The 26,587-nt window shown below is 39.2% G+C and overlaps 1 protein-coding gene across 4 annotated transcripts in view; it reads right to left on the bottom strand.

The window, feature by feature from the left end:
* SDK1 (sidekick cell adhesion molecule 1) overlaps window positions 1-26,587 on the bottom strand; it is a 417,651-nt gene that overhangs the window by 70,882 nt on the left and 320,182 nt on the right. For all 4 annotated transcript variants that reach the window (XM_074886027.1, XM_074886028.1, XM_074886029.1 and 1 more), the window contains 7 exons: window positions 25,310-25,431; window positions 16,908-17,017; window positions 14,346-14,496; window positions 12,242-12,479; window positions 6,293-6,408; window positions 5,827-6,016; window positions 3,740-3,838 (listed from right to left, as the gene is read on the bottom strand). In XM_074886027.1, coding sequence (XP_074742128.1) covers window positions 3,740-3,838; window positions 5,827-6,016; window positions 6,293-6,408; window positions 12,242-12,479; window positions 14,346-14,496; window positions 16,908-17,017; window positions 25,310-25,431 — 1,026 coding nt within the window. The remainder of the gene's footprint in view (window positions 1-3,739; window positions 3,839-5,826; window positions 6,017-6,292; window positions 6,409-12,241; window positions 12,480-14,345; window positions 14,497-16,907; window positions 17,018-25,309; window positions 25,432-26,587) is intronic.

Below are 26,587 nucleotides of genomic sequence, written 5' to 3' on the forward strand. Positions count from 1 at the left end.
TATTTAAACAAACAAACAAGTGGTTTTCCCTCTTGCTGCCTGCCAGTATTTCATCCTGCTAATCTCTCTCTGAAATGCTAGAACATGTTTTGATATAGATTACAAAAATGTTAGCTGCAAAGGTGCTTGTATACTCAGAGGACAAAGCTAGCAGAGCAGGAACATTAGTTCAAAGGCTCTGAATATAAGTTGCTCTTGCAAAGCAAGTATTTTTTCTTTCCAACCCCATCAGTGAATAGAAGGGCACTGTGCAAAATTATGTTAACTTATTTTTTCCAACAACTCTACTTCAGTGCACTTGACTGTGGGGGTTACAATGGTGTCTTGAAAGTTCATTACAGTAACGAGATTTAAAACGTGTACAGGAAAACAATAAACTTGCAACCTTTACTTAGAATGCTATACATTGGTTTTTATCTATTTTTGAAGCACACCTCACTTCTTAGGAAAGATCATGGAAGTACCCAGCATAAGTAATTTTTACTTTCTCTCTCTGACATTGACAGCTAACTACTTCCTCCATGAACCTCAGCATTTCTATTATCAAAAAAATAAAAGAGCGAGAATTGTTGAATAAAGACAATGGATTTCAAAAAGGTGGACTGGGGGAACTGTCAGGTAACATCCCCCTGGCAAGGAATTCTAAGGGAAAAAGGAATCCAGGTTAGCCGACAGTTTTAAAAGAGACAAAAAAAAGGTACAACTATCCAAATGCAGACAAAAGATGTTAAGAGGCCAATATGTTTGCATTCAGAGCTCACTAATGACCTGAAAATCCAAACTGAATTGGACAAAAAGTTGAAACAGGACAAATGTCTAAGGGAGCGTATAAATAGACAGCACAAGCATGTAGGGACAAAATCAGAACGGCTACAGTGCAAAGTGAGTTATAACTTAAAGGGCATCAAAGGCAATGAGAAAGATTTTATAAATACATTAGAAATCCAAGAGACAGAAGGAGGACAGGTCAACTAGTGGGAAGAAAAGATGAGCACAAGACAGGTGAGAGAGAAAAGAATGGAAGGCTGATACCTCTGTTGCTTCATTTTCACACACACAAAAATGTTGATGCTGACTGGATACTTAACATAAATTAATACTGACAACAATATAAGTAGGGATGTAGGCTAGAATAGAGAACAGGTTAACAAATATTTAGTTAAGCTAGATGTAATCAAGTTAGAAAGGCCTGATGAAATTTGCCCTGCAGTGCTTGTATAACTAGCTGGAGCCATCTCTGAACGATTAGTGATTTTCTTCAAGAACTTATGGAGGACAGGTGACATCCCAGAATATTACAGAAGGGCAAACAGAGTACCCTATCTTTTAAAATGAGGAAAGATCAACCAGGGGAATTATGGACAAATCAAGCTAAAATTCAATACCCAAAAAGATCCTGGGAAAAATATGAGTCAACATATAAGCATCCATGAGGATAATAAAGTGCCAAGGAACAGCCAATATGTATTTGTCTGGAACAAATAATAAATATCAGATAATCTATTTTCCATTTTGACAGTGTAATTGGCCAGGTGGGAAGAGTAGATATGATCCACATTGACTTTAAGTAAGGTTTTAATATGGTTGCATGCACCCCCATCAAACGCAAACAAGAGAAACCAATCTAAGAAAAATACTACACATTTTGACTTAAACTTTTAAAAAAAAAAGAGTCATTAAAATGTTGTTGTTAGTTTGCTAACAAACTGGGAGGACATATTAAGTAAGCTCTCATGAGACCTCATGAATGAGTTTGGTTCTGTTCAATACTTTCATTAATGACCTGGCTGACGGAATTGCCAGTCTACTTGCAAACTCCAAAAATGAAGGCAAATTGTGAGTGACTGTGTGCATATTAGTGGACAAGAGTGATCTTGATAATGAGGAGAGGTGGTCTGGAATCAGTAAAATGAAATTCAATAAAGGAATCTGCAAATTATCATACAAAGAAAAAGCTTAATATACATATAAAAGAGGGACTGACTGACCTGAAGTGTACTGCAGAAAAAGGGTAGGAATTAATAGTGGGTTGTCATCCTACATAGTTACTGCCATCAGTGTTGCAAAAAAGTCAAGTCAGGACAGTATCAAGTATCCTGGGATGTGTTACTGGGAACGGACTGTGCAAGATATTGGAAACAACAGTCTACATGCTAATCATGCCAAGCATTCTTTAAGGGACAACTTTCCCTTTTCCTTCTAACCTGCATTTAGTATGATTTTATCATCAACGTAGCAGCAATGAGTAAGAACCAACTGAGAAGGGGATGCATTGCACAAAGCACTCTGCAAAGACAAAATAAAAGAGAGTTCCTGCTCCACCAAGCTTGCAACTTCAGCAAATAAGGCTGACAAAGTGCAGCATCATGAGCCATTGGAACACAGTCGGGGGAGCAAAATCTCTTTTGTACCTTCTCATCATTTCTATTAAATGATTTTTTTTCTCCTTAACCACATCCTGTGATTCAAATCCCAATCTCTACTGAAAGCAAGTTCTAGGACACACAGTTCCTTAAAAAAAGCAACAAATCAAACCCACAAGACAACCTGGAAGCCAAGCTTCCTTGAGCTGCAGAGAAACCCTGCGTGGATCTGTCTCTGACAGCTAACCGCTGCCAAGCTTCAGACAGACTTTCTCGTGCTCAGAAAATCTCTGCAGCGTCTGCCTTTGGATCCCATTTATGATTTCTCTGCATCTTCAGGCATCAAGATCACTTTGGGAAACTACACAGCTGAGCAAACACCTTGAGTTCTTGACTCAAGATTTAAACGCAAAGCAAGAGTGGTCCTTTATTTAAAGGGATGCCACCAACACAGTGGCATTTGCAGTAGGCACCCTCCACCCAACAATAAAGGCTTTAGGAAATATTGCTGAAATATACACACAGGTCTGAACGATGGCAGCGGAATTAGAAGCAGAAAGGCCTGGCAGACTGAGAACCAAAAAAAAAACAAACCCAAAAGCTTTTGCTTCTGTTTTCATAATTGAGAGACAAATCTTTACTCACCAGCTAGAACTATTGTAAAATGTGTTTAACATCAGTAGAGAACACAAAACTGCTGGGTAACTATTAGCTACTGCAATTTTAGTGGCAAGAATGGGTTCTTACATTGTAAAAGTCTTCACGCTTTAAGTACAAGTAGTGGCTGGTGAACATATTGCAAAGGCAACCCAAGAGTTATTACAGCAGGATGGTAAGAAGGTTTTTCACAAATTCCTGTCGTGCCTTGCTGCCTCTATTTCCCCTGATGAAAAGCCAAATATGAGTTTGCTCCTTGTGACCTGTCAGTCAGTATTATCCAAAGGAAGCAATAAAATGGAAGCACATGTGAAACTGCAATGTTGGGCATGCCCAGCAAAGGTGAGTTGGGGGAAGGAGGGGAAAATCCAGCTCTTCCCTGCTGCAGCTCTACAGGCAGTTTGCCCAGCAGCCAGCTAAACAGGTCACAAACCCAAATGCAGATGGGAAGAGAGATGACAATACAAACACAGTGCCATGAATGACATGTAATTCTGGCTCAGGAAAACACACACCATGGAGCCGGGCAGACTTTTCCTCCTCACCACAGGGTACCGCATCTGTCAGCTGACACCGACATATTTTCTTTTCTTTAGCCACAGATATGCTTACGTGTGGTTTCTAATCTGATGTGCAAGGGGAAGGAAAACCCAACAGCCGGACCTTGCTCTGGTCTCCAACCCTCTCATCCCAGCCCTGGGTTTGCTGATCCGTCTTACCCAGAATAATTCCATTGGGCTCCTCCGGTGGCTGCCAAACAATCCGTACGGATGTCAGCCTCACCTCGGGGAACACCAGCCTCACGGGTGGCCCAGGGGCTGGAAAGAAAAACAGAGATCATGCCAGCAAGCATTGCATGTCAGAGGAATTACAAATTTTCTGCTCACCTTGCATAGAAGGTAGCCCAAGCCCTATCTCACCAATAATAAGTAGATTGTTAGAAGCACCTATGTACATACATAATATACATTTATTCTGAGGAATCCCATCCATGGACAAATGCCTCCAGCACCCACAGACACCAAACATGACACAGAACCAGTGCACCCTACAGTGTTTTACCACACCTGTGAAACGCTTTAGCAGGATGCTCTGACAAAGTAGCTCTGACCTCTGTGAGAGTTACCTTCCAGCAGCGCAGCCGGATGCACCACCGCTACGTAACTGATTACATACTACAAAGCGAGTCACCAAGCTGCCTTTACAGAGTTATGTGTCAGCTTAATTCCCTTCATACCTGTTGGAATTGAATAGTGTCTCCTCTCTGTGTCACCAGCACCAGTTTTGAACTGCCTTCTGGTTTTACATGTGCATTTTAAACACTGAGGTCTGAGCAGGAGAACCTGAGGCAGGTGAGATGCACATTAATACAGATGGCTGGTGGCTGCACTGACCATCCCAGGTTCACAAGGTGAGGAGATGCTAATTCATACATTAGCATCTGCAAAATTTCCCCTTCAGCACAAATTCCACCTGCATTACCCCTGATGATACTTTTAATTAAGTTGAGCCCAGAGGAGACACAACATATTTATGTCAGGGGTATGGAGATGGAAGAACAATTTGTATCATTTGCCAACATGCACTTAAGGAGGGAACTGCTATAATGGGGTTATCTAAAACAAACAGTTTTAAATATTTCTCATTATAGTCTGATATGTACACTTCAGTGAGTGCTTTTTCCTCCCTGCAGAGTTCTGCTAACGAATTTCTCTTTGTTTTCTTTCAAAGAAAAGCCAAGTCCCCACACAGGCAGTATGCTGAGAAAATGGCTTAAAAAATGTCAGGGATCTGCTGTCCCTGTTCCCATCCCCATTCCTGTCCCTGTATGCTCTTGCTCCTTCCCCGCATTCCACAGAAAATGTCTTGTTAAGCTGGAAGTCTGAATGTGTTTTCAGCCAAACCAAATCACCTTAATGAAGTTGCTTGTAGAAACCAATGTTTATTTCATTACTATTGTGAAAAGACTTTGATGAAAAAAAGAGACACTTCTTTTGTGTTCCTCTTCATTGGGAGCAATAAACAGAAGCCTCTCACACTGATATTAACCTTCGTTTAAAGCCAAAAAGGTAATGAACTAAAAGTAACTTTAGCATCTGCAAAGCCAAAAATATTTTAAGAATTGAACTAAATTTTTTTAAAACTCCATCAGCAGGAATGCTCCCACCGCACTGATGTGTTCAAACAGCACAGGGGCGAGGGGCTTGCTTGGGCTCCTTCAACACATCAGACTGATGCAGGAGTCCCTGAGCACATGGGAAGCACTGGAGGCAGTTACAAAGGGAAGTATGATCATCTTCCAGGGTCGATGCCTTATTCTTTTTAGGAAAAAAATGGTAATGGATTCCTGAAGTTGCAAATTCCATCTCTCTTCTTCAGTCCAATCAGACCCAGATTTGTTTATTGCTTTCAATTGCAGCACTTTTTTTTTTTTTTTGAGCATGATTGAACTTCAATAGGAATTTATAATTGGGCTCTAAAAATTGTCTTCAATAGAAATTGTCTACACTGAGCTTCAGAGTATAATTTTTGAAGTTTTTATCCTCCTCATCAGCTGCAGGGAAAGAAGAAACAGGGGACTCTGGTTTTCTCTGTTTTTGCCAAATCCTCAGCCTATGACCAATGGAATAGTGCTGAGTTATATTAGGTAGGGACCAAGTCCTTTAGCTTCAAAGTCGAAAGAAAATTTTTAAAAAATCCAAATGGCCTTAGTTTGGGCTGTTGTCTACACCTGCATCACTAAAAGAAAACAGTGTTAAAAGGATGGATTAAGTAAGATACTTATTTTGGTAACCTTTAAACTTACCATCATCCTTGGTTCTTTCTATAACTGCAGGAGAGCTGGGGACTCCGTCTCCGATACGAGTGAATGCCAGTACCTGGATCTCATAGCGCACGTATTTCCGCAAGCCAGACAGCAGGAAAGACTGAGTGTGGTTACCTCTTACTATTTGGCTCTTTGGTTCGGAGTCTAAATCTTTTTCTTTGAAAAGTACCTGCAGAATAAATGTATATGAAATATATAGAGAAAAAGATTGTTACACAAGGACTGAAAAGAGGAGTATGCACTTTAGATTTCTCCTTTTCACAAAATATAAAATGAGATTATATTCACCAATTACCCCTTTCAAAACCAGCACACTTCCTGTATCTTCTCCAGGTGACTTATGAATAATACAAATATCCAGCAGGTGAATAATAAATAACAAATGCAAAAACATATCCAGGTAATACATTATAAAATAAATAAGCATGAAACTCCAGTTGCATACCTTGTAACCCAGGATGAGACCATTCTGCTCGGACTCGGGGACTGCGGTCCATGTCAGAAGGATCTGGGTTGAACTCACGGCTTCAGCAGAGACGTTCTCAGGAGGAGCAGAAGGAACTGGAATCACACAGCATTTCCAAAAAGCAGAAACAGATAAGACATACCAGATCATTTTGCTCCATCTCCCTATCTACTTGGGATTGTTCCACGGTCCCATAGAAGAGTATTCAAATCCAAAAGGGCTGGAATAGGTTCTAGACAATCTCTTCTTCTCTTGTATTCACTCTATATCTTCTTTATATTTCAACCTGCTTCACAATTTCTTGCCAGTTCATCTCAGAAATCACAACGTTTGTGAAGAGCTAAACATTTACTACTAATCAGTGTCTACAGATAGTAAATACAGACAAATATGAATAAATTTCAAGTTCTATATATTTGCAGTAATTGGAATCAAGATTAAATTGCTGGACTTCTGCAGAAGTCTATCTTCTAGTATTTCCTTTCCATACATTTTATTTCCCTACGCCAAAAGCTAGAAATCTTTATGAATGGGAGTTTATCTTATGGCATGATCTGTTCTAACAAGAAGTTTTACGCCACCCTGGCTGCCTATATTATCTGAAAGGAAATTATAGGATCTTGTCTAGAGGTAGCAATAATTTCAACCACTGGATTGCACTCCCAGTTCAGTAAGAAGTTCTTTAACCTCTAAGCCTTTTGATTATGTGATAGTGCTCAACATTTGCAATACATCAATTATAGACAGATACATTAACGCAAGGTGTATTTTCAGGGACAGATACAGTGTAAATGAAAGATATGCCTATTTCATTTATGTTGCAAAATTGGCTCTTATGAAACTAGAAACATCATTAGAACTGATGGCACAGGAACACTGTAATTTTCTCTGACTTGAGAGAAGAGCAAACTTGCATTTTCTCATGCCATTAAAACTCTAACTGCTGCATAACAACCACACAACTGCAAGCTTTTGTAGGCAAGCTTAATAGCGTGCCACGTTATGCAAGCAGAATTTGAGGCTATTTTTAAGAGTTCACATTTTATGCTGCCCTTTTGCATTTTTTTCCTGTGGCATTTCCAACATCTGAAGAGTACAATCTTTTCTAAAGCATGATACACCTGTCAGACCTCAAGAGAACGTTTCACCAAGTTATGTTACACAAGCTCTTCTGAACAGTAAGGCTTGATAAGGTCCTGAATATATCACAAAAAGGAGCACAAATCTCTGCCAAGAGTAATGCTTTCCTGGATGTCCGAATGAAAGAACAGATCTGCTGTTCTGAAGGCGAGCTCCTGAAGCTCCTAGCAACATGAACAAGATAATGAGTATGACACCAGAATTAATATAAATTGAAAAAAAAAAAATGCACCGCCCCCCACCCTTGTGCACTCAAGGTTAACCACAGAGATAGTAATTTCTGAAACAATTTCCCTGTTACCAATTATTTGGGACATGAGAAACAGAGCACCACCTCACAACACTGCAGCAGACTAAAATCCAATTTTTTTCCCCTCCAACACTGAAGTGCCTTTTTTTTTTTTTTTTTTAAATCTTCTCCTAGATTTATCCCCCACAAGGATATAATTATGTTAAAGGAAAATAGATTGCCAGGAGCCATGAATGTCTTTGGATAGCTGCCATAACTTTATCTGTAGATCTTCACAAAGAGCTACTCCCACATGAATCACCTCTGGAGAGAGAAAGGGTGGAGGTGGGTCGCAGGAAACCAGGATGCATAGAGGAAAGAAGTCCTTTCCAGCCACATTTATTTTTATTTTATCTGGTTTGAAGCCTTTCAAGAGAGAAAAAATTTCTTTATTTTACAAATATTTATTTTCCTCTTTGATCAGCAGCCATGAGATTTCCCGAATTCACAAAAGGTGGGGGCTGTGCCCGGGCTGGCCCTGAGCGCATGATTGCTTTGAGGTGTGTGTACAATCACGCTGCTGGCAGGGGGACTCAAAAGCTAACAAAGGAGAGAATGGTCTATCTGAAGCTTTATTAGCCCAGACTCCTCTTAATTCCCAGCGACAGCCAGAGCAGCTAAACGTCACCTCTTGCTGGAAAGGAATCTAAATCCAATGCCTAAATGGCAAAAATACTTGTGTTCATTGAGGGTGCTTTAATTCTCCAGTTCTCATATTAGTCTTGAGAATTTTATTCTAATATGGGTGTATGAACTCAGGACCTGCAAGTGATATTATGGATCTTATTGTTGCCAGTCTTTTATCAAGTAAGAGACTTTGATCGACCCTTTAAGAATGAATTGAAATGTAACCTTCATTTCTCTGAACCCTCTCCTCTCTCAGGATATTGTGATTCTAAGAAATTATAATTTGCTAAGACTAATTAGCGGCTTGAGTGAGGCATATAGAGCCCTCATTCCTCTGCAAGCTCCTTTATCTAATGCTAGTTTCCTTAAATGTTGCACAGAAGACTTTGTTATAAGCTCCAAAGCCGCGTTCTCATTAGTAACCTGCAAGAACAGTACAGAAGCCAAGCAACAGTGTCCAAAAAAATGTCAGAGCTTTAACGAAATGAACCGGAAATACTGAAACTAAATGATGAGCTAATCCAGCAAACTGCCAGCTGCATGATGTACTTTAGAACATCAAACGTAGGAAATTATAGAGTTACTGGCACTTTGCACTGGGACTTCAATAAGAACTCAAGTTTTTAAGGTTATCCACATTGGCATCTAAGATCATGCATCCTCTTTCTACATCTGACATGGCCATATTTGATATATAGCAAATGTTACTGTTTTATGTCTCTAACTGGGCCAAAAGAAGCTTTTAATAAGCTAGCCTGTATTCTGCCTTTCTAAGAAAGCTAGATAGTGGGATGCAGTAGTTCTCTCCACTTTTGCAGCTCCTTTTAGGTGAGCATCCATCACTGTTTTTTGAAAGTAAAAATTAAAGTGGCATATTGTACATGTGATGCCAATTAAGAAGTGCAAATTTAGAGCACGGTTAGTGACAAAAGTAGCATAGCTGCAGTACACAACCATTTTGCCCATAAAATTGAATACCACAGACCAAATTCTCAGCTTGTATGAACTGACAAATCCCCTCAGTGACATTGGATCACTTTTGAATTATCAAGTGATGCTTTATCATACCACAGTAACTGCTTCATGAAGGTCAGCCTCTGAAACATCAGGAGATTGATCCTTGCCACAGGTATGTGATCGTGCTTGTGTAGAAGCTGATTTTGTAAGACAAGTATACACATTCATGTAGCTGAACATTAGGAGCCCAAAAAATATTAAGGCACAGGGTTAGGTGTATTTGAGATGAATTGTTTGAAAATAAGAGGGTTTGTATCTAAAAGGAAGCAGCCCTGTCAAGGTTGTTCTAATACATTAGAGGTCGTTGCATTTTCTTGCTTTGTCTATATTGTACCTACTATCATTGTCAATTTATTGAGTGGAAACTGAGCTTGTTACTCTGCAGTTATTTAACACTGTAAAATTTAATGAGTTATTTAATTTCTAATGTTATAAAACCATTATGGATTGATAAAACTGGTCCTGTTTAAAAATCCTAATTCATCCCCCTCCATCCTCAGCTGCTTGTAACCCTATCCCAGAGTTTCATTTTAGGGTTTCCCAACTGTTTTTCAAGCCTGGGTTACCAAAACCTACAGCATTGTTTATTCTCTCATAATTTCTTTGGTTTCAATATGTTTTATATTCAAGAGCTTCAGAAACCAGAGAGTCCCTGTAACAGCATGCTCCTTCATTGTTAGCATGTGTGCTCAGCTACTAGTGATATGATCACACATCCTAGAATAAACAGAAGTGCTCAAGTACAGCTTTATCTTCAATAAAGATTTGGACTCCAGTGGCTGCACTGTCAATAGATACCACGAGCTGATTTAGTGCCTGGGTTCTAACTTCTTAGACTCCTTGGACAACGTAAAAGACAGAACCATAAGTTCTGCCAATGAACCACCATGTGATCCTGGCCGAGGCACCTCTGGCCAGCTGTGAGGGACATTTACAATCTGCAGCAAGAGGCAAAACCAACTTCCTTAAGACTCCGTGTCTACAAAATGGAAAAATAAATATTTAGGACACCTGCTTTTAAAGTACTTTGAAAACACAAACAATAAATAGAATTTCTCTTATAGTTCGGAAGACTGACCTAAAAATGCTTTGACATTTCTCTCTGGCTTTAGACATTTTTTATTTGCATTTAACTTCATTTGTGCATACAGGTTAACTGCAGATTCCCTGAAGTTCTCTCATGCAGCTTGCTGTTATGCCAGAGCTTCTTGTATATTCTAAATCTAAGAAGATACAGCCAAAAGTCTGAGCCCTGACTTGCTCTATTCAAGAAATCAGATGTTACTATCAAAGAAAACACAGGGAAAAAAACAAATGAGTCCTTATGGCCTAGATCACAGCTTTGTGTTATTTTGATCCCAGTTTCTGTGTGTCTACTATAATCAGTTTCAAGTCAACCTTCTTTTAATACTGCAAGAGAAAATGCCAAATACACATGTAACCTCTGATCTTTAGATGCTGAGCAAGAGCACTATAATCCTAAGGTTTTATGAAATCACTTAATCTTAGTATTTACTACATTTCAAAGGAAGTGTTTGAAGAGCAGCAGAAAGGAGAAAGTAGAGAATGCGATATCTTTTTATTATGATACAGAACACTTCAAAACTATTTTGTCTGGGTCATGCTATCTCTAACTCCAGCACAAGCATGCCTTGTTTAAAGCACCTCTGGCAATAGCTTTCCAATTACTGCTTCCCAAAAAGCAACACTTTAATGGAGGGGGATGACATTGTTTAGCCTTCTCCTTGGCTAGTTCAAAGGACAGTTATCTGAACCAGCAGACCAAATCTTGCCATATACAGCATGCTCATGCTTCCCACCAAGTCACACTGCCTGGTACAGAGAGCACAGACGTGCATGTGTGTGTGTCTAAGTGTAGGGTATGCATTGGATGCAATTCCAAAACATTTTTAATCAAGAAAAATAGGAAAAAATCATAAGAAGATATCAGTGTTGAATCTTGCATAAATACAAGTCACAAAGAGCTTTTATTATTAAACTTTTAAACCATATATGTCCTCCATTTTGTTATTCGCTTGCAATATAAATTTTAATTTATCAGGTGTATGTAGGGTAAGTTTGGAAATAGGTTTTGTGGAAGTGAACAGCTAGAGAGCAGCTTTTCAAGATCTGTTTTAACTGTTGCTCCTAAGCTAACAATAATTTACTGTTGCCTGACACTGAGAGTTTGCTTCTGATATTTGAAGTCTATGCTAGCATGGACAATTCAGCCAGACAATACAGTACCTGTGCTCTAGGTCTGTAAGCAGGTTATGTCTATATAGACTTGTACACACAATTTTAGAAGGCAGTTTTGAAAACGTGTCATCGAAACCTCAGATAATTATTTTATTTCTATATGGGCAATCAGCTCCTTAAAATAACTTGTGCCCTATTAGAAATATTTGGTGCTTGAAATTAAATTTCAGATAACCACAACTGTGAGAAAACCTGCCTGAGTCTAGAAGCAGACAGGGAAAGGAGGAGAAAGAGGGGCAATGGGGTACTGGAGAGAGAGAGGAAGCATGAGAGACCTGCTCAGCCAGAGAAGGCTGTAGGCAAGCTTCTCATTGTGCTGTCCACACTGCTGCCAAATGAGGGCAGGAATGGGGACAGGTTGTTTTGTTTGTTTTAAATAATAACATGCAGGTTTACGCATGAAAGTAGCATAGGAATAAAATAAATAACTCCCTCAAATGTCTATATGTCTTTTTGCCTTCAGTGGATCTAGAGAGTCTAGTTTTTTGCTTTCATTTTAGATTTAATGGATCAACAAGCAAAAAACCAAAACCAAAACTGAACCAAAGGACAGAAAATGTTGTGTCCTTCACAGCAGACACGGTGCTTTGACTTACCGGACTCCCGTGTACGACCTCTCACTACTTCACTCCATGGTCCTGCCCCGATGGCATTGAAAGCCTGGATCTGCAGTTCATACTCTGTCCACTCCTCCAGATCTTCAATCGTGTACTCTCTTTCCAATCGGTCATTAATAACCTTCAACAGGGTGGCAGACTGCAGATCCACACGCCAGAACTTTATTCTGTACCCCACTGACTCTGGATTGCCATTATACTGTGTGTCAGGGAGGGGCTGGCAAACAACAAAGAAAAGCACAATATTCCTACACAGAACACACTGCCAGGCCTTTCCAAACTATATACCAAGGCTGTCTGAACTCATATAAGGCCATAGGGAGGCAAAAAATATTAAGAGATTGATTTTCTGTTTTATTTATGTGTCATGATCTCTAAACTTCTGTGTTGCTTGAAATTTTCACCTTAATTTTGAACTAAACAGATATGCTCACAGAACTACGCCATTTGCTGTGGGTGTATCAACAGAGATGATATGAATACAATATATTTCAGAGTTTTGTGATTAAATATGGAAATTAATGATAAATTGCTGAAGCATGTGACAAATTCATTTATCGTACATTTTTTACTTTCTTTACTGACTCTCTGCCTATTCATTTATCAGCAGAGATTTATTCTAGTATTCTAACTCCCCAAGCAATTTCAGAGATTAAAATATGAAATAATTAGCCTACTTCATGAAGTTTAGAGTTTTTCCCATAAAACTATCTATATGACACTATGGATGGCTGAGATTCAGTTCTGAATCACTGGGAAAGTTTGATACACATTAGCATTTCACAGCTTAGCAGACTGTATCCCGCAGGCAAGCAGGGCTAGAAATGTGACCCTTATTCTGTAGGAAGGAAGGAATTCCCAGCTCCTAAGGGGACACAGATTCACCTGCAGGTCTTGAAAAAAAGAGATTAAACACTTTCAAATACTGATGTTATTAAGCATGAAAAAGGTATATCAGGTCATTTTTAGCTGTGGCTGTTGCTCCTCCTGAACCCTGCACAGTTTGACTCAAGAAAAACAGGCTTCCAGGTAGCACAGCAGGGAAACACAATCTTAAAAATATTTTAAAGTATTTTTAAAAAATCCTGAGTTAATTTTAGTGGAAGATATGTAGGTCTGGATATAGTACCAAAAAGTTTAACAACGTGGGCATGTTATTCACATGGCAAAGCCACAATGAGTTATGTGGGTCCTATCAAATGAACTGCAATGGCTCTTCTATGGATACATGGTGACACGCTCAAGTCTGGTGTTTTGGTCTTTCAAGGTTCAGAATTAAGTGCCGTGTCCCACTGAGAAACTGGAATTATTCCTTTCTGATGGGAGAAAAACCCTCTTTTTTCTAGCCTGATTTTGACTTCCAGCCATAATGAGTTTATGCATGGAAAAACTAACATTTGGGCAAGAGGAAACCTGTGCTTCATCAACTTCACACCACAGTAACCCCAGTGGAAAATTTGGCCTAACAGGGGAGAAGAAAAACCATTCTGGAGCAGGTTAATTGCCAGGTAAATCCCAACGTGGAAACTCTGCAGGTAACTGAGACAGTCAAAGGGGCACAACAAAGTCATCAATCACTGCATCTTCGCAATTAATCATTTCTTTCTACATTTTATCACATACCTCCACACCCTTTCACACAAATATAATCTTCCTACAGGAATGTAAAATGCAAACTTTATTGCCTTTGAACCGCAGTACCTGCGGGATGATTGCCAATGGCTGGTGTGCACCTTCTGGGGGCTGTTTTGTACAAAGCAAACAACTGAGCTCTGAGAAACTGAAAATTGGCTCAAGTATTATATTCCAGGTCCACATGCTGACCCAGATTGTGATACTAGAGAGTCTCAAAAGCCAAGGTTTTACACGCAGGTATATATTCCCCTGAGGAAGTGGCAGTAGGCGACTTAAGTGATTAATAAGGCAAGTTATTAAGGTAAGTCTCAGACCTCTGATTAGTCTGAAAAAGGAAATAATTTTGTTGTTATTCCTTATGCTGAATGCAAGGAAAGGGCACCCTGACCCCCTGGGGAAGCACCAGCCCTGGCTCCCCTCCGCCCGCTGTTCCTCCTGGCCGGCTCACCACCCATCGCAGCCACAGGCTGGTCTCGCTGGCTGTGCGCACGGTGACGCTCCCGGGGGCAACATCTGGCGGGGCCTGCAACGTCTGGATGACACGGGAGGGCTGGCTGCGCGGGCTGGGGCCCACCACGTTCACCTGCTGCATCCGGAACCTGGAGCAGAGAGAAGATGCAGTGCATGCTGTAACAGCTCAGCAGACAGTACCTCTCTTTCCAGAAGATGAAAAAGATGGAAAAATACAAATTAGGTCTTTCTAAATGTTCCACAGAGGTCGTTGCACGCAAGTCCCCTTTGTATTCACTATTGAATGCTTTATGGCAACCGCTTTCAGATCCTCTCAGGTATTAAAAAAAATGAAAATGAGATTAGCTTAGGGTCTATTAGAAACTTAGGTATTTGTGTGAGAAATTTATGTTAATTATACCAAGCCTGATGAGCTTATGCTAGCAGTAAGTGATTTTCTCTTGCGATGCTTGTACAATACATTCAGAAAGGTATTAAAATATCAAACTTCAGATATTCTCATTCCCTGTCAATATAAAAAATATACTAGTGATAACATTTCCCCTCAATTACTGGTTGAAAGAAACTGATTTATCCCTGTGCCGCATTTTCAGCCTTCCTGCACAAGAAAGATTAAGTTATTTAATATGGATATGCGTCTTTAAAAAATACCCTGTCTGCTTGAAACCGTCTCTTCCACAATAGAAATCCCTATTGGGTCACAAAAGACTTAGAGAAATCTTTTTTTCAGGAAGCACAAAATAATTAAGACATGCTGTACATTTCAGCTACTCTCACCCATCACAAGCAATTAGAGGTATCCAGCACTTGCACAGAAATACATGACCTGTTCATACTAAACACTTAAGTTTTAGACCTAATGACTGAGCTTGGGAAAAAGGTGAGCTAGTCAACATAGCAGTGCTTATTTATCTGCTGTGATCTCCCTAGAAAATGCATTAAAGAAAACACATTAAACAAATATTGTCCTTGATTTCACTCTCAAACATTGGCACAAAACATAGAAAAGAAGCTGACCGATAAAAATGTGGTCTGATAATTAGCTCTCATGATGTATTTCCTCAGGAGGCAATAAGTAAAGCTGACCAGAGGACAACAAATTCATTTGGCAACAACTTTTTGGGTTTCAAAAAATTATATAAAATTTCTCTACACTGAAACAAAACCAAAAAAACTCGTATCTGTGCACGCATGAGAGAAAAAAACTAGGCAAAATTCAAGAAGCTGCTTTACAATGAAAAATGCCAGAGAATTGGAAGCATGAAAGATCCCAGCATAACTGAGATCACTCCAGAATTCAGTGGATACAAGAGAGAAATGAGGCATAGCAGTAAAATAAATCAAAAACTTTAAACATAGAAAAAAACCAACCACCCCAAATTCCTCATATACTTTTTCATTATTTTTTATCCCAAAGACATTTCTCCATACACCTGCTAGGTATGCAAGTCTTTCTTATTTTGCATGGATACTGAACGTTGAACTCTGGTACGACCTGCCCTTCACTATTCACCTCTGCCTTTTCAGCTTTAAGATCCACCTTTATGAGGAGAGCAAAATATTCTCAACCTGAAGATAATTTTCTTAAATCACTGCACCAGAAATCTCTGCTCCAGTTCAAAATTTTTCAAAGGGCTTTTAGTAGAATGTTTAGCTCTTAAGGGTAAGGTGTAAAACACTTTAGTGGAGAGTTTGTGAGAAATTCAATATGTTCCTGGGCTTTGAAGAGAAGAAAACTAGTGTACCAGCACTGAATTAGTTGTACATTATACGAGCTTTACTTGGTTGCACCCACGACTAGCTCACAACAGCACATGGGCTAGCTAATAGGCCCTTCAGCCAGCACAAAATGGACAAGTTTCTAGAAAGCTGATTTAACACATGCCACTATTTCCTTGCAACCAGCCTTTACATTAGCAAGCTACTTCATGAAAGTATTTTTCATTAGGATTGAGTACCTCAGATTCTCAAATCTTGTCTATACTAAAGCAACGCATCACTTGAATTGAATTGATTTAAAAATCAATCTCATTTAACTGGGGTGCACCCATAACGTAGATTCACTTCAATCAGTTTAAGCATTGCATATATCTATTAAGCTTAACTCCGTAGATTCTTATAAACAAAGGTTTCATCTAACTGATGTTACCAAATTAAGCTAAATCAATAAAATGATGTTTAAACTGATGTAAATATGTAATTACACGTTTGCACCAGTTTAACTACAATTGATTTGTCACTGACTGATGTTACACTGGGTGCACCCTTTAGATGAGGGAAGCTACAGGATCAGTTACTCATAAAAGCATTTCACTGTGCACTTGGATTTCCTTTTTAATGTTACAAGCTGTATTGTGTGTGAATTACAATTAACAATATCAGACAAGTAATTTTAAGTATAAACTATGAAAACAGCAAAGCTTTTCCCTTTTGTTCAGATTATAAAACACAGCCAGCTGTTTCTGATTAGGAAAGATGTTCCATGCTGCTATTTACTCATTTTTTTTTCATGGTGCAGCTAATTACCTGCTGTTCTTACCTGTAATGAGTGTAAGGAGTAAGGTTCGGTACCTCCAGCATCTGAGCATCAGGTTCATTCTCCACTTCATGAAGACTCACCCACTCTTCATCGTCACCCAGTACACCAACCTGCACATAGGAAAGGTAAGAAGGAATACAAAGCAGACTCTATATATACATATATATATAAAGAATTATATATATAACTTCTTTTGCAATGTGTGTCATCACAGCAGTGGAAGTACAAATCCTTTTAACTACATATCATCCAATTAATTTTTATATGACAAGGCATTAGTTATTTGTAAAGCAACAACACAGCCAAGTTAGCCAAGTTTCCTTGTGCCTGTTGGGACTTCATTGGGATCCTCTGATAAGATCTATTCCAGAAAAACACCATGAGAGTGCTAATACCCTGTTCAATCACGCTGCCACAATACAAAAGTATCAAGTAGTAATATAACAAAATGAAAAACAGCCTTGATAATAACTTGCAGGAACTGATGCATACTAAATAAGTCTCAATGGAGGCAAAATGCCACAGAAATGAAGACAGAGAAACAAGAACAAAGTCAAAGAACAAAAGTGTTTTAACCTCATCTGCTGGTCTGCACTTAGACCAGATTTCTCCATGTGCAATTCTTTGTATTAATTAATCACAACATGTTGCCCAACACAGTCCCTCAGCTATGGCAGTGTTAGAAGGGACAAAATGGTGATAAGAATTGAGAGCATCACTCTATACAGCTTTCTGGAAATAAAATGAAGATGAATCGGGACTTAAAAGGAAGTCAACAAGGCATGATAGAAAGGCCAGAGTCTGACCTGGGACCCTGGAAGATGGCAGCATACTGATGGCAGGGTTGTGTGCCTAAGAGCCACAGTAGGAGCGTGGAGAGACAGAAGAGAGGTGGTAGATGGCTGGGCTACCCTTTGGAGAGTCACACATCCTGAAGCACAGGGGATCTTGGACAAGACTCCCCGATATAATTCCCTAGCACTGCGCAGATTTATTCCGGTGTTTCAACCCTACCACAAAGGGCAGTACCTGTAGTCCAATTCTCTCACCCTACCCTGGTATCCACAATGACAGGCTGAAGGACATAGGCAGCTATTCCCTCTAGTGTCTATTTACAGACTTAATATCCATGAAGATGCCTAATCCTTTTTTAACCTACTGACACTATCTACTCCCACAGACTGCTGTGGCAACAAATTCCAGAAGCTCACAACCCACTGTGTAAAGAGCTATTTCCTTTAATCTTTTTTAAACAGATCCCTTACAAGTTCTGTACACTAGTTACAGCCATAGACACTGTCAAAGCACTCGATAGGCAACGTAGTCCAAAGTATCTAGCATACCCTGAGTACTTCAAATAGAAAATTAGGTTTCATTCACTCTTTTTTTTTTTTTTTTTCCCCCCTTCAGGAGAGGCAGCCTGATTTATTTATAGATGTTTTAGGTCTTCGTTCACCTAGGACTTGATGTGCTGCATATTTATGTTTGTGCATGAAGAAATGACACAAGGAAAATTAGGCCAAAGAAATAAGTTCTGCATTGCACTGTGAAAAGAAGCCTCTGTGATCTTCCTAGCAGAAGACTGCTTTCATGGAGGGATGTGGTTGCACAGGTCTTGATGGGCCTTTCAGTCTTGTTGATTATCAAGGACACTGCCACACACCAAACTATATAAAATAGATGTCAGTGTAGATTATGGACCCTTTAAAATTCCCAGTCCCAACTGAGCTCCATAAATTTTAGTAAAGTCCATGGATGCAGAAGCTTCAAGGAAGCAAGCTGAGACAGGTCTGCATGGTAAAACACAACAGCCCTAAACTGAACCTAGAGAACAAAGAGATGATAAAGAGAATTTTTTAAAAAATCCCTACATGAACAAAGAAAGGAAGAAGGGATTGATTTCAGTCAAGGAAAGAGAAGACTTTTTATTAAAAGAATTTTTGATTAATACTGTAGAAAGTCTATAGTAAATGCTTATTTTTGCAAAACTCCTTGCTCTTAACAGCATCACCTCAGTGCTGCAGTAATTGTATAGCAACAATCCACAGTGCTTTGGAGGCTGCAAATAATCTCCAGTAGCAAATTGGTCATCTTTTTGTATTCTAAGAACAGCGAGAGCTTTTACAAATATTTCTTGCATACCAAAAAACAAACAAACAAACAAACAAGACCCAGTTTTCAATTGTTAGACAGCAGCAGGCAGGTCATTAATACACATTAAGGACCACATGGCTCAGACTCAGAGACCCACCTGTGAACAACCGACATTGACTCAAGCGTGAGAGGTGTCCAAAACCCCCCACCTGTATTGCAGCTAGACATTTATCAACTGTCTGTAAAGGTGGAAATATTAAGGATCTTTTACGTATTGAGAAGCAGCAAAAGCTTCTACGTGCCCTGGACTACGGAAAGCCCCTTGAAAATTATCCCAGGAGACAGCTTTCTGGTTGTGAATGCTCTTGTTGGTAAGAGTGATGGGTTCAGCCTACAAGGAAACTGCAGATGCCAAACAAGCCCATCATGATGGCTGCTCCCAAGCTCAGGATCCAGTTGGTAAACAGGTGGCCACTACCTGTACTGGGAGGTGAGGGACCCGAGGCAAAGTGGCAGCTCAGACAGTCCCAATTAACTGCTTTTAGACTCATTTTCTGCTGAAAGGTAGTGACAGAGAGGCAGCAAAAAAATCAATTACAGGCATAGTTCTGTGATTCAGCAATAGATTTTAAGTAAAGTAGATTGGGAACTTGCTTTAGTTAGAATAATACCTTGTAATGTTCCCAGGATCTGGTGCCAGCATTTGGGAAATTAACTCAAAGGGTTAGACTACTGAAATCAGTAGTATATTTTAAGAGAGTGCTGCTTGTGTGGGGAGTTTTTCCAAAGCAAGAGGATTGAAGGGTGAATGGCTGTATGACAGCTTGGTGAACAGCCTGGGGACTTCTGCATGACCTCTGACTTATGCAGCCAAGCAATTCTAGGTCAATGTTACTCAAAACAATTTTCATTTGTTTGGCAATAATCTCAGAAATGAGTCTCGGGAGAGAACTGTCATTGATGGACTTCTATATTTTTAACTTCCGCAAGATCTACAGTAGATTCCAAGTTTCAGGCTATTGAAAGAAAAGGGAATTATTTTTGCTGAAACACTCCAATGTCAGATCAGAGGAAACGTATCAGTTTCAAGAATCAGAGTACAAAGGAATCCCCATGGGGCAAAAAGAACTACGGGCAGTGGTAAGGATGAAAGAGTCCTTTGAGGGGCAAGAGAGTCCACTATGAGCTGCTCTGCATAAAATAAAGTTAACTTAAGAGGCTTCTTCCTCATAGCTGTTTTTTGGATAACAGTGTATGTAAACTTCAGAAAAGGATTATGTCTGTTGACAGATGCACACATATTCATATTCATGTGTGCACATAATCATGTGTGCATTGTTTTAGGAGGCAGATGAGAACACCAACTGTTTTTCTGTTACCGTTGGCATAAAAGCTCCTTAAGAAATGCACTTTACATCTAAACAGTTCTCTGTACAATAGGGTCACAATCCCCAGGAGGCCTCAGGACTGCCACAATAAAAACACCTATGTCCACCGCAACACTTCATATAATTCTCGATAACGATCAGCCATCACAAGTTAGCACATATTCATTCCCAGCTCTCAGCTCTTCCCAAGACATTACATTCAATAAAAAGGCATATTCATTTATTATTACAGAAATGGGACAGTATAAAATAATATTGGAAGTGATGTCAGAACCCTTTATTTCTTTATGCATTAGTGTCTCCATTTCTAAAAAGGAAAACGTTACATATTTTATAAAGTGACAATATTTTCTGATGGAATGCACTATGTGAGAAAGTTTGCAGAATTTTTACTTAAAAGAAACAAAAAATATTTAAAATTTGGAATGAAAAATATAATTTGCTGTGATATTTCGTATAAGACAGTAATGCTTCTAAAATTCTGAACAGTTATGAAGTACTAACTGCAGGAAAGGAAAACACAATGTTTCTGTACATTATAGAGGTACCCTGTGTTCTACTATAGTTCAAGGTATGTCAGAGTTTTCATTATAGAGGTCCATAACTCTTACATTTGAAATCGCTTTGGGAGAAATTTGGTTCACAGGATGTCAGCCTGGGTGCAATTTTTTTTCTTACAAAATCCTTAAATCGATTCAGCCATTTTTGATTTAAAGATTGGCAAAGGCATAAAATTGTCAGAGTTTCAGACACTTTATTTACCAGCTCCGAAGTAAAAATGACACCCAGAGAATCACCTCGTACAATGGATGAATCCTATCTGGGTCACTGACTTAACCCACAAAACCAGGTAAATTCATGGTCAAAGTTACAACGTCTTTCCCAACTCACAGCTTTACAAGTGATAATACTTTAAAGGTTTTACTACTTTGAAACTCTTCTACTGCTCATCATGATATTCATACAAAATCTCTCTAAAAACAGAGAAAGGTTTTAAGAAAAACTCTCTATATTAGCCCATATACTCATGGCTTCATAACTTGCGATAGGTCTTTGTAAGTGGTCTTCAGCCATTCCACAGTGTTCTGTTGTCTGCACAATAACATTAATCACCATTAAAACACACCAAACTCAGCAGAAGTTAGCCCAGCTTTTCTAATTAGCCACTGGAAAGCCTGGTGCTGTGGACTGAGCATCCACCAAGGCACAGTCATGATGATGTCATTCACGTTCTTCTCCTGACAAAACCCCAGGAAAAATCCAGCACAAGAAAAATAAGCTGAAACTGGATTCCAGCAGACAGAGAGTGCAAACACAAAACCATGTGAACAACAGCAGGGATTCATAGTCATTCTTGGTTGCAAATTGCCAGAAAAAAATATGTACAGTATACACTCTAACTGCATCTGAGAGTACAGGACGATTGGAAGGATTTACCAAAATTCTTTGGGGATGAACATGTTACCTGTGAGTGTCAATGCCACAAGACAGTTACTGCTGGTCCCTCTGAACAAGTGTCAGCAGACCCTCTATATTACATTAGACCCTATTCTCTTTAGATTGTACTGTATGTAATGGAAAAACAATGTTAGAAATATTTTTAAAATAGTATTGGTATTTTTTTTATAGTTCTCGTTTGGAAATCCAGTTTCCTCCAGTCCTCTGAGTCTAGATGGAAAGATGAAAAAGAAATAACCTAGTGATTTTTAAGAAATCCCTTCAGAAGTACAGAATGTAGCTTCACTAGAAACACAGAAACGGGAGTTTTGACGCTTGATATTTCAGTATCTACCAACACTAAAATCTTAAAGACCTGATTCTCCTCTCATGTTCATTGACGTAATTAAGAATTAGTTCCACAGTGGCTCCTGTGAATTTACACCCTAGTACAAAAAGCAGAAGCCAAGGCCAGATGTACAAAATTTCACGTCAACTGAAATTCCCAGCTGTGTCTTTCATCCAAATTGTTCATGAAGTATCAGACTTCAAAAATGGCACTTAGCCAAAATGGAATAGTCGGAGTATTTCCTAGACCTGCCCTTATCAAGGAAGCTTTATGCCACATAAAGAAACAAAGAAGAAAAACGCGTTGGTGGCAGGTTGATTGTGTGTGTGAATATAAAATAGCTAAATTTTGTCTGTAAGGACTCAGACAGAGTAAAGGGTATATTCCCAGTAGAGATGGAAGAGAAGACACAAAATATAGGGGATGTCCAGTGCAAAGCTGTCACCCAGCTGTACAAACAGAGGGGGACACAGATGAAGTGCATGACAGTACCAAGTATTTGTTGGTCATGCTTTGTCATGAACCCACCGACAGCAGAAGTACAGTGCAGAGGGAACACACCTTTGTGGGAGATTGACCTCATTCTCCTCCTTCCAGGAGAGATCATGCTGTACAAGGTCTTAGTAAACTGCAACATACTTTTTGCCCAAGCTATTAGCTATTTTCAGCTACTCTGCACCTTGTTGCAAACTTTCAGAAATGTTAACGGTCAAAAAATTTGCAAATGGATGGAGATGTAGTCTCTGTACCTGCTTGCACAGAATCTTGATTCTCTAATTGAACTGATTAATTACAAAGTACACTAGAACATACAGATTAGTGTTTTATAGTTAAATGTGATCCTATCACTCAGCAATACCACCTGTTTTAAAATTATAGTATGCAAAACCATACCTTAAGTGGCTTTTAATTTAATGCTAAGGCATGAAAAAACTTAACAGTGTTATTTAAAGCTGTACACAGGCCAGTGAATGAAAGATCCAGAAGGAAAAAATCCTCCCTATATTTCTGTTTAGAAAATACTATGGTAGGTTGGGTAGAACCACTGCCCTTCAATCTAACATAGTCCTAAGGAACAATTATGGTTGTCTATGCTAAAATACAGATGTTGCAACAGTAGTCTGCATCCCAGCACAGACATATCACTGCTTAGAACAGACTACGTGAAAGGCCCAAGTGAACACTGGGGTGTCACTGGCAGCTGTTTTGTGAAAGCTTGTGTGCCTTTGCAAGGTACGCAGGAAAACGAGTGAAGTCCAGAGGACAGGTCCAAGGCAGATTAGATCCAAGTCAGGATGGAGGCATTCCTGCCCTCATCTCTGCCCCCACTACCATGTTCTCATCCCCTCCCCTTGCAGTGGTGCTCTTCTGACACACAGCCTGTGCAGAGAGCCGAGCTGTCTGAGACTTTTGACTGGATCAAATCTCGTAGCAACTCCAGGTACGATCATGCCAGACTCAGTGCATGCAGAAGGCAGGAGTAAGAAAGTCTTGGTAAGAGGGATGGGGATGAGGAGAGGGAACAGGAGCAGGACAACAAGAGCTCTGGTTTAGATTGGCTAAAGGTGCTGTGAAATTGCACTTCAGGAGAGAAAGAGAGTTTGAGTGGAGTGCTGGCAGAATGGCCTGTGAACAAAGGATTATATGCAGCTGCCATCCTGAAAATAGGATTTGCTGTAGCCTTAAGGAGTCACCAATTTCTCTGCATACCTGAAAAGATTTTTATTAATCATGTGAGCAAGAAAATTTTTTTTTAAATTAAATCCACTTGGAACAACATTTCTTGTAATGTGCCAAAGCTAAACGGTGAGGTATGGCACAGAAGAAACTTGCAGGATAGCTATGGTGAAAAGAACTGCCCAGACTCTGCAAAGACTTTGGCTGTGCTCCTTCCCCAAATGGAGCAAATATTCCTTGATCCAGGATCTATCACAACCACTAACCCCTTGACTTCTCTAGCAATGCATGAGGTGTTGGTGAGGGTTTGTGAACATGAAAGAGCCTCCCTTCCCTTCCTGTACACCCTTCAACTACCGGCAGCTCTTCAAGGATGCAGATGAACTTCATGATAATTATTATTGCAGTTTTAAAGCATTCAAGTTTATTTCACTTCAGTGGCATTCTGCAACTCACAGGATTAATTCCTAGCAATATCAATGTGGTGCTCCAGCACAAAAATGCTTCTCAGAATGTGCCAAGCCACCATATTATAGGATTTCAGTGTTTAATTCCGTAGTATGCAATAATGTGTACGTAAACGGTACAAAATGTACCAACTTGTTCACAACAGTCTCATTACCAAGTGAAGTGATTGTATCAACATGTCTAAGTGGTGATGGTGATTTAAGAAGTCCAACATTTGGTCTTAAAAACAGATTGTATTATTTATAAAGATCTGTGGGTGGAAAGGAAGAAGCAAAGCTCATCTGTCAGGAGAACAAATGAGGAATATATAACTCCTCCAAGGCATAATGACAGCAGAAAGAAGGATATTGTTTAAAGCTGATGAAGAAGAGAATTCATCCTATTCATATCTAGAGGCCTGGATAGAAAACCTCAGTGTATTCCATTACAAGACAGAAAAATACACTCAGTCTCATGAATAATGGTATCTTTGCTGTTCAGTGCAATTCTTCCTACATTCCTGACTCTATTAGATAATAATTCCAGGTTTGCATCTGGTTTGAAAATACACCTAACAGAACCTAAACACAGGTTTCAAATCCTTTTTTAGATAAATGGATGGACTTAAGCTCTGCTGTATGTGTTGCTTATGATGGATCTGGTGTTCTTCTGAACATAAGTTAAACTGCTTTACAAAAATCCATGTGAATTTTTTAAAGGATAAGCATTCTCACATATATATACTATATAGCATATTTTTCCTTTGTTCCTTTGAAGAGAATTTACAGCATTCATATGACCCTTTTCTCACAGACATGTCTCAGCTAAGCCTCTCGAGCTCCCTTGCATTCCAAACTTTCCAGGACCCCCTGAACAGCTACCACCAGGCAATTTACTGAAGAGCTTTGATCCGAAGTTAAACAAAAACTGTAATCCAAACAGCAATTCACTATCTAGACCCTTTTTAACCCCTCAGAAACTTCATTAAGAGCTTTTTTTCAGGGACATACCTGGCCTTCGACTATCCATTTAGAGATGGAGGTTTTACCATCATACCCCTGCCGGAACTGAAGCGTGGCAGAGCGAGGGCTGATGTTGGAAATCACCAGATTGGATGGAGCACCTGGAAGTTCTGAAGAAACAGAAACGAGAGGTGGAAATGCTTTGTGAAGGGCCCAGTAACACAGGTTGACATTCAGTGTTTCAGCACATAAAATACCTTGGTAACAATTATAATAGAGCAAATAGCTGTGGGGTTTTTTTTCTTTTTGGCAGAGTATTACATACAGCATTACTATTTCTGCTGTTCTGAGCATGCACCACATTTTTACAGATCAAATGAGAAAAGAAAGAGCCTATCTACAGAATTACAGCTACTATTTTAGAGAAGTTGCACAACCGACAAAGTGTGGTGGCCCAGGGGGGAAGGTACTTCCCAGCTCCAGATCTGCCAATCACTCATCAAGTCACCTAATTCCACTGTACTTCTGTTTCTCCAGAATTAAATGACAATAATTTTAGCTTACTTCTTAGAGTACATACAACTTTAATACATTAACCACAGAAAAAGAATCAAGTTTTTGGTAGTGTATAGGGAAGATTTTGTGATTCTTATATTGACCTATAATAGATGAATTTAAGAGGGCATTTCTGATGCCTGAATAAAGTAGATGAATTTTTGTTTTAATTCCTGTTGCAAATAAAGAGGGTGACCTTCTATGAGGAAAAATCTGCAGCTCCAATCAGATCTTTGCCTCACATCAGTCAAGCTTACAGTGGCATTTACATTTTTAATATTATCTGAATTATCAACAAAAGCAAGCCCAGGAAAGAGATTAAATATAGATTGTTTAGAATAAATTCCCAATAATACCTGCATTTGTAAGTAATGGAAATTACTATAATAATCAGTAATCATTCATAATGTTGTATTATGTACAAATGCTGCAGGCAAAAAATGGGTGGCTTTTTGACATATATTTCAAGTATGCACAAATACACAATATTTTTGATTCTTACTTCACATTTGTGGGAACTATAATGGATAAACTAACCCTGACCAAGTAGGATAATGCTGTTATCTGGCTAACAACAGGGAGCATGGCATTGATCCAGTCTACAACTTGTCACAATTAGCTATGATTAGGGAAAAGAAAGGCAAACATACTTCAAGACATATAGAAAATTGCAAAAATACCAGAAAAGGGAAAAATTGGATTACCATCAGTGATGTATACTAACTGCTCAGCTTTGAAAAATTCTACTTCTATAACCTATAAATTAACTGA

The sequence above is a fragment of the Strix uralensis genome, chromosome 16 (genome assembly GCF_047716275.1).
Source record: "Strix uralensis isolate ZFMK-TIS-50842 chromosome 16, bStrUra1, whole genome shotgun sequence".
NCBI classification, from domain to species: Eukaryota; Metazoa; Chordata; class Aves; order Strigiformes; family Strigidae; genus Strix; species Strix uralensis.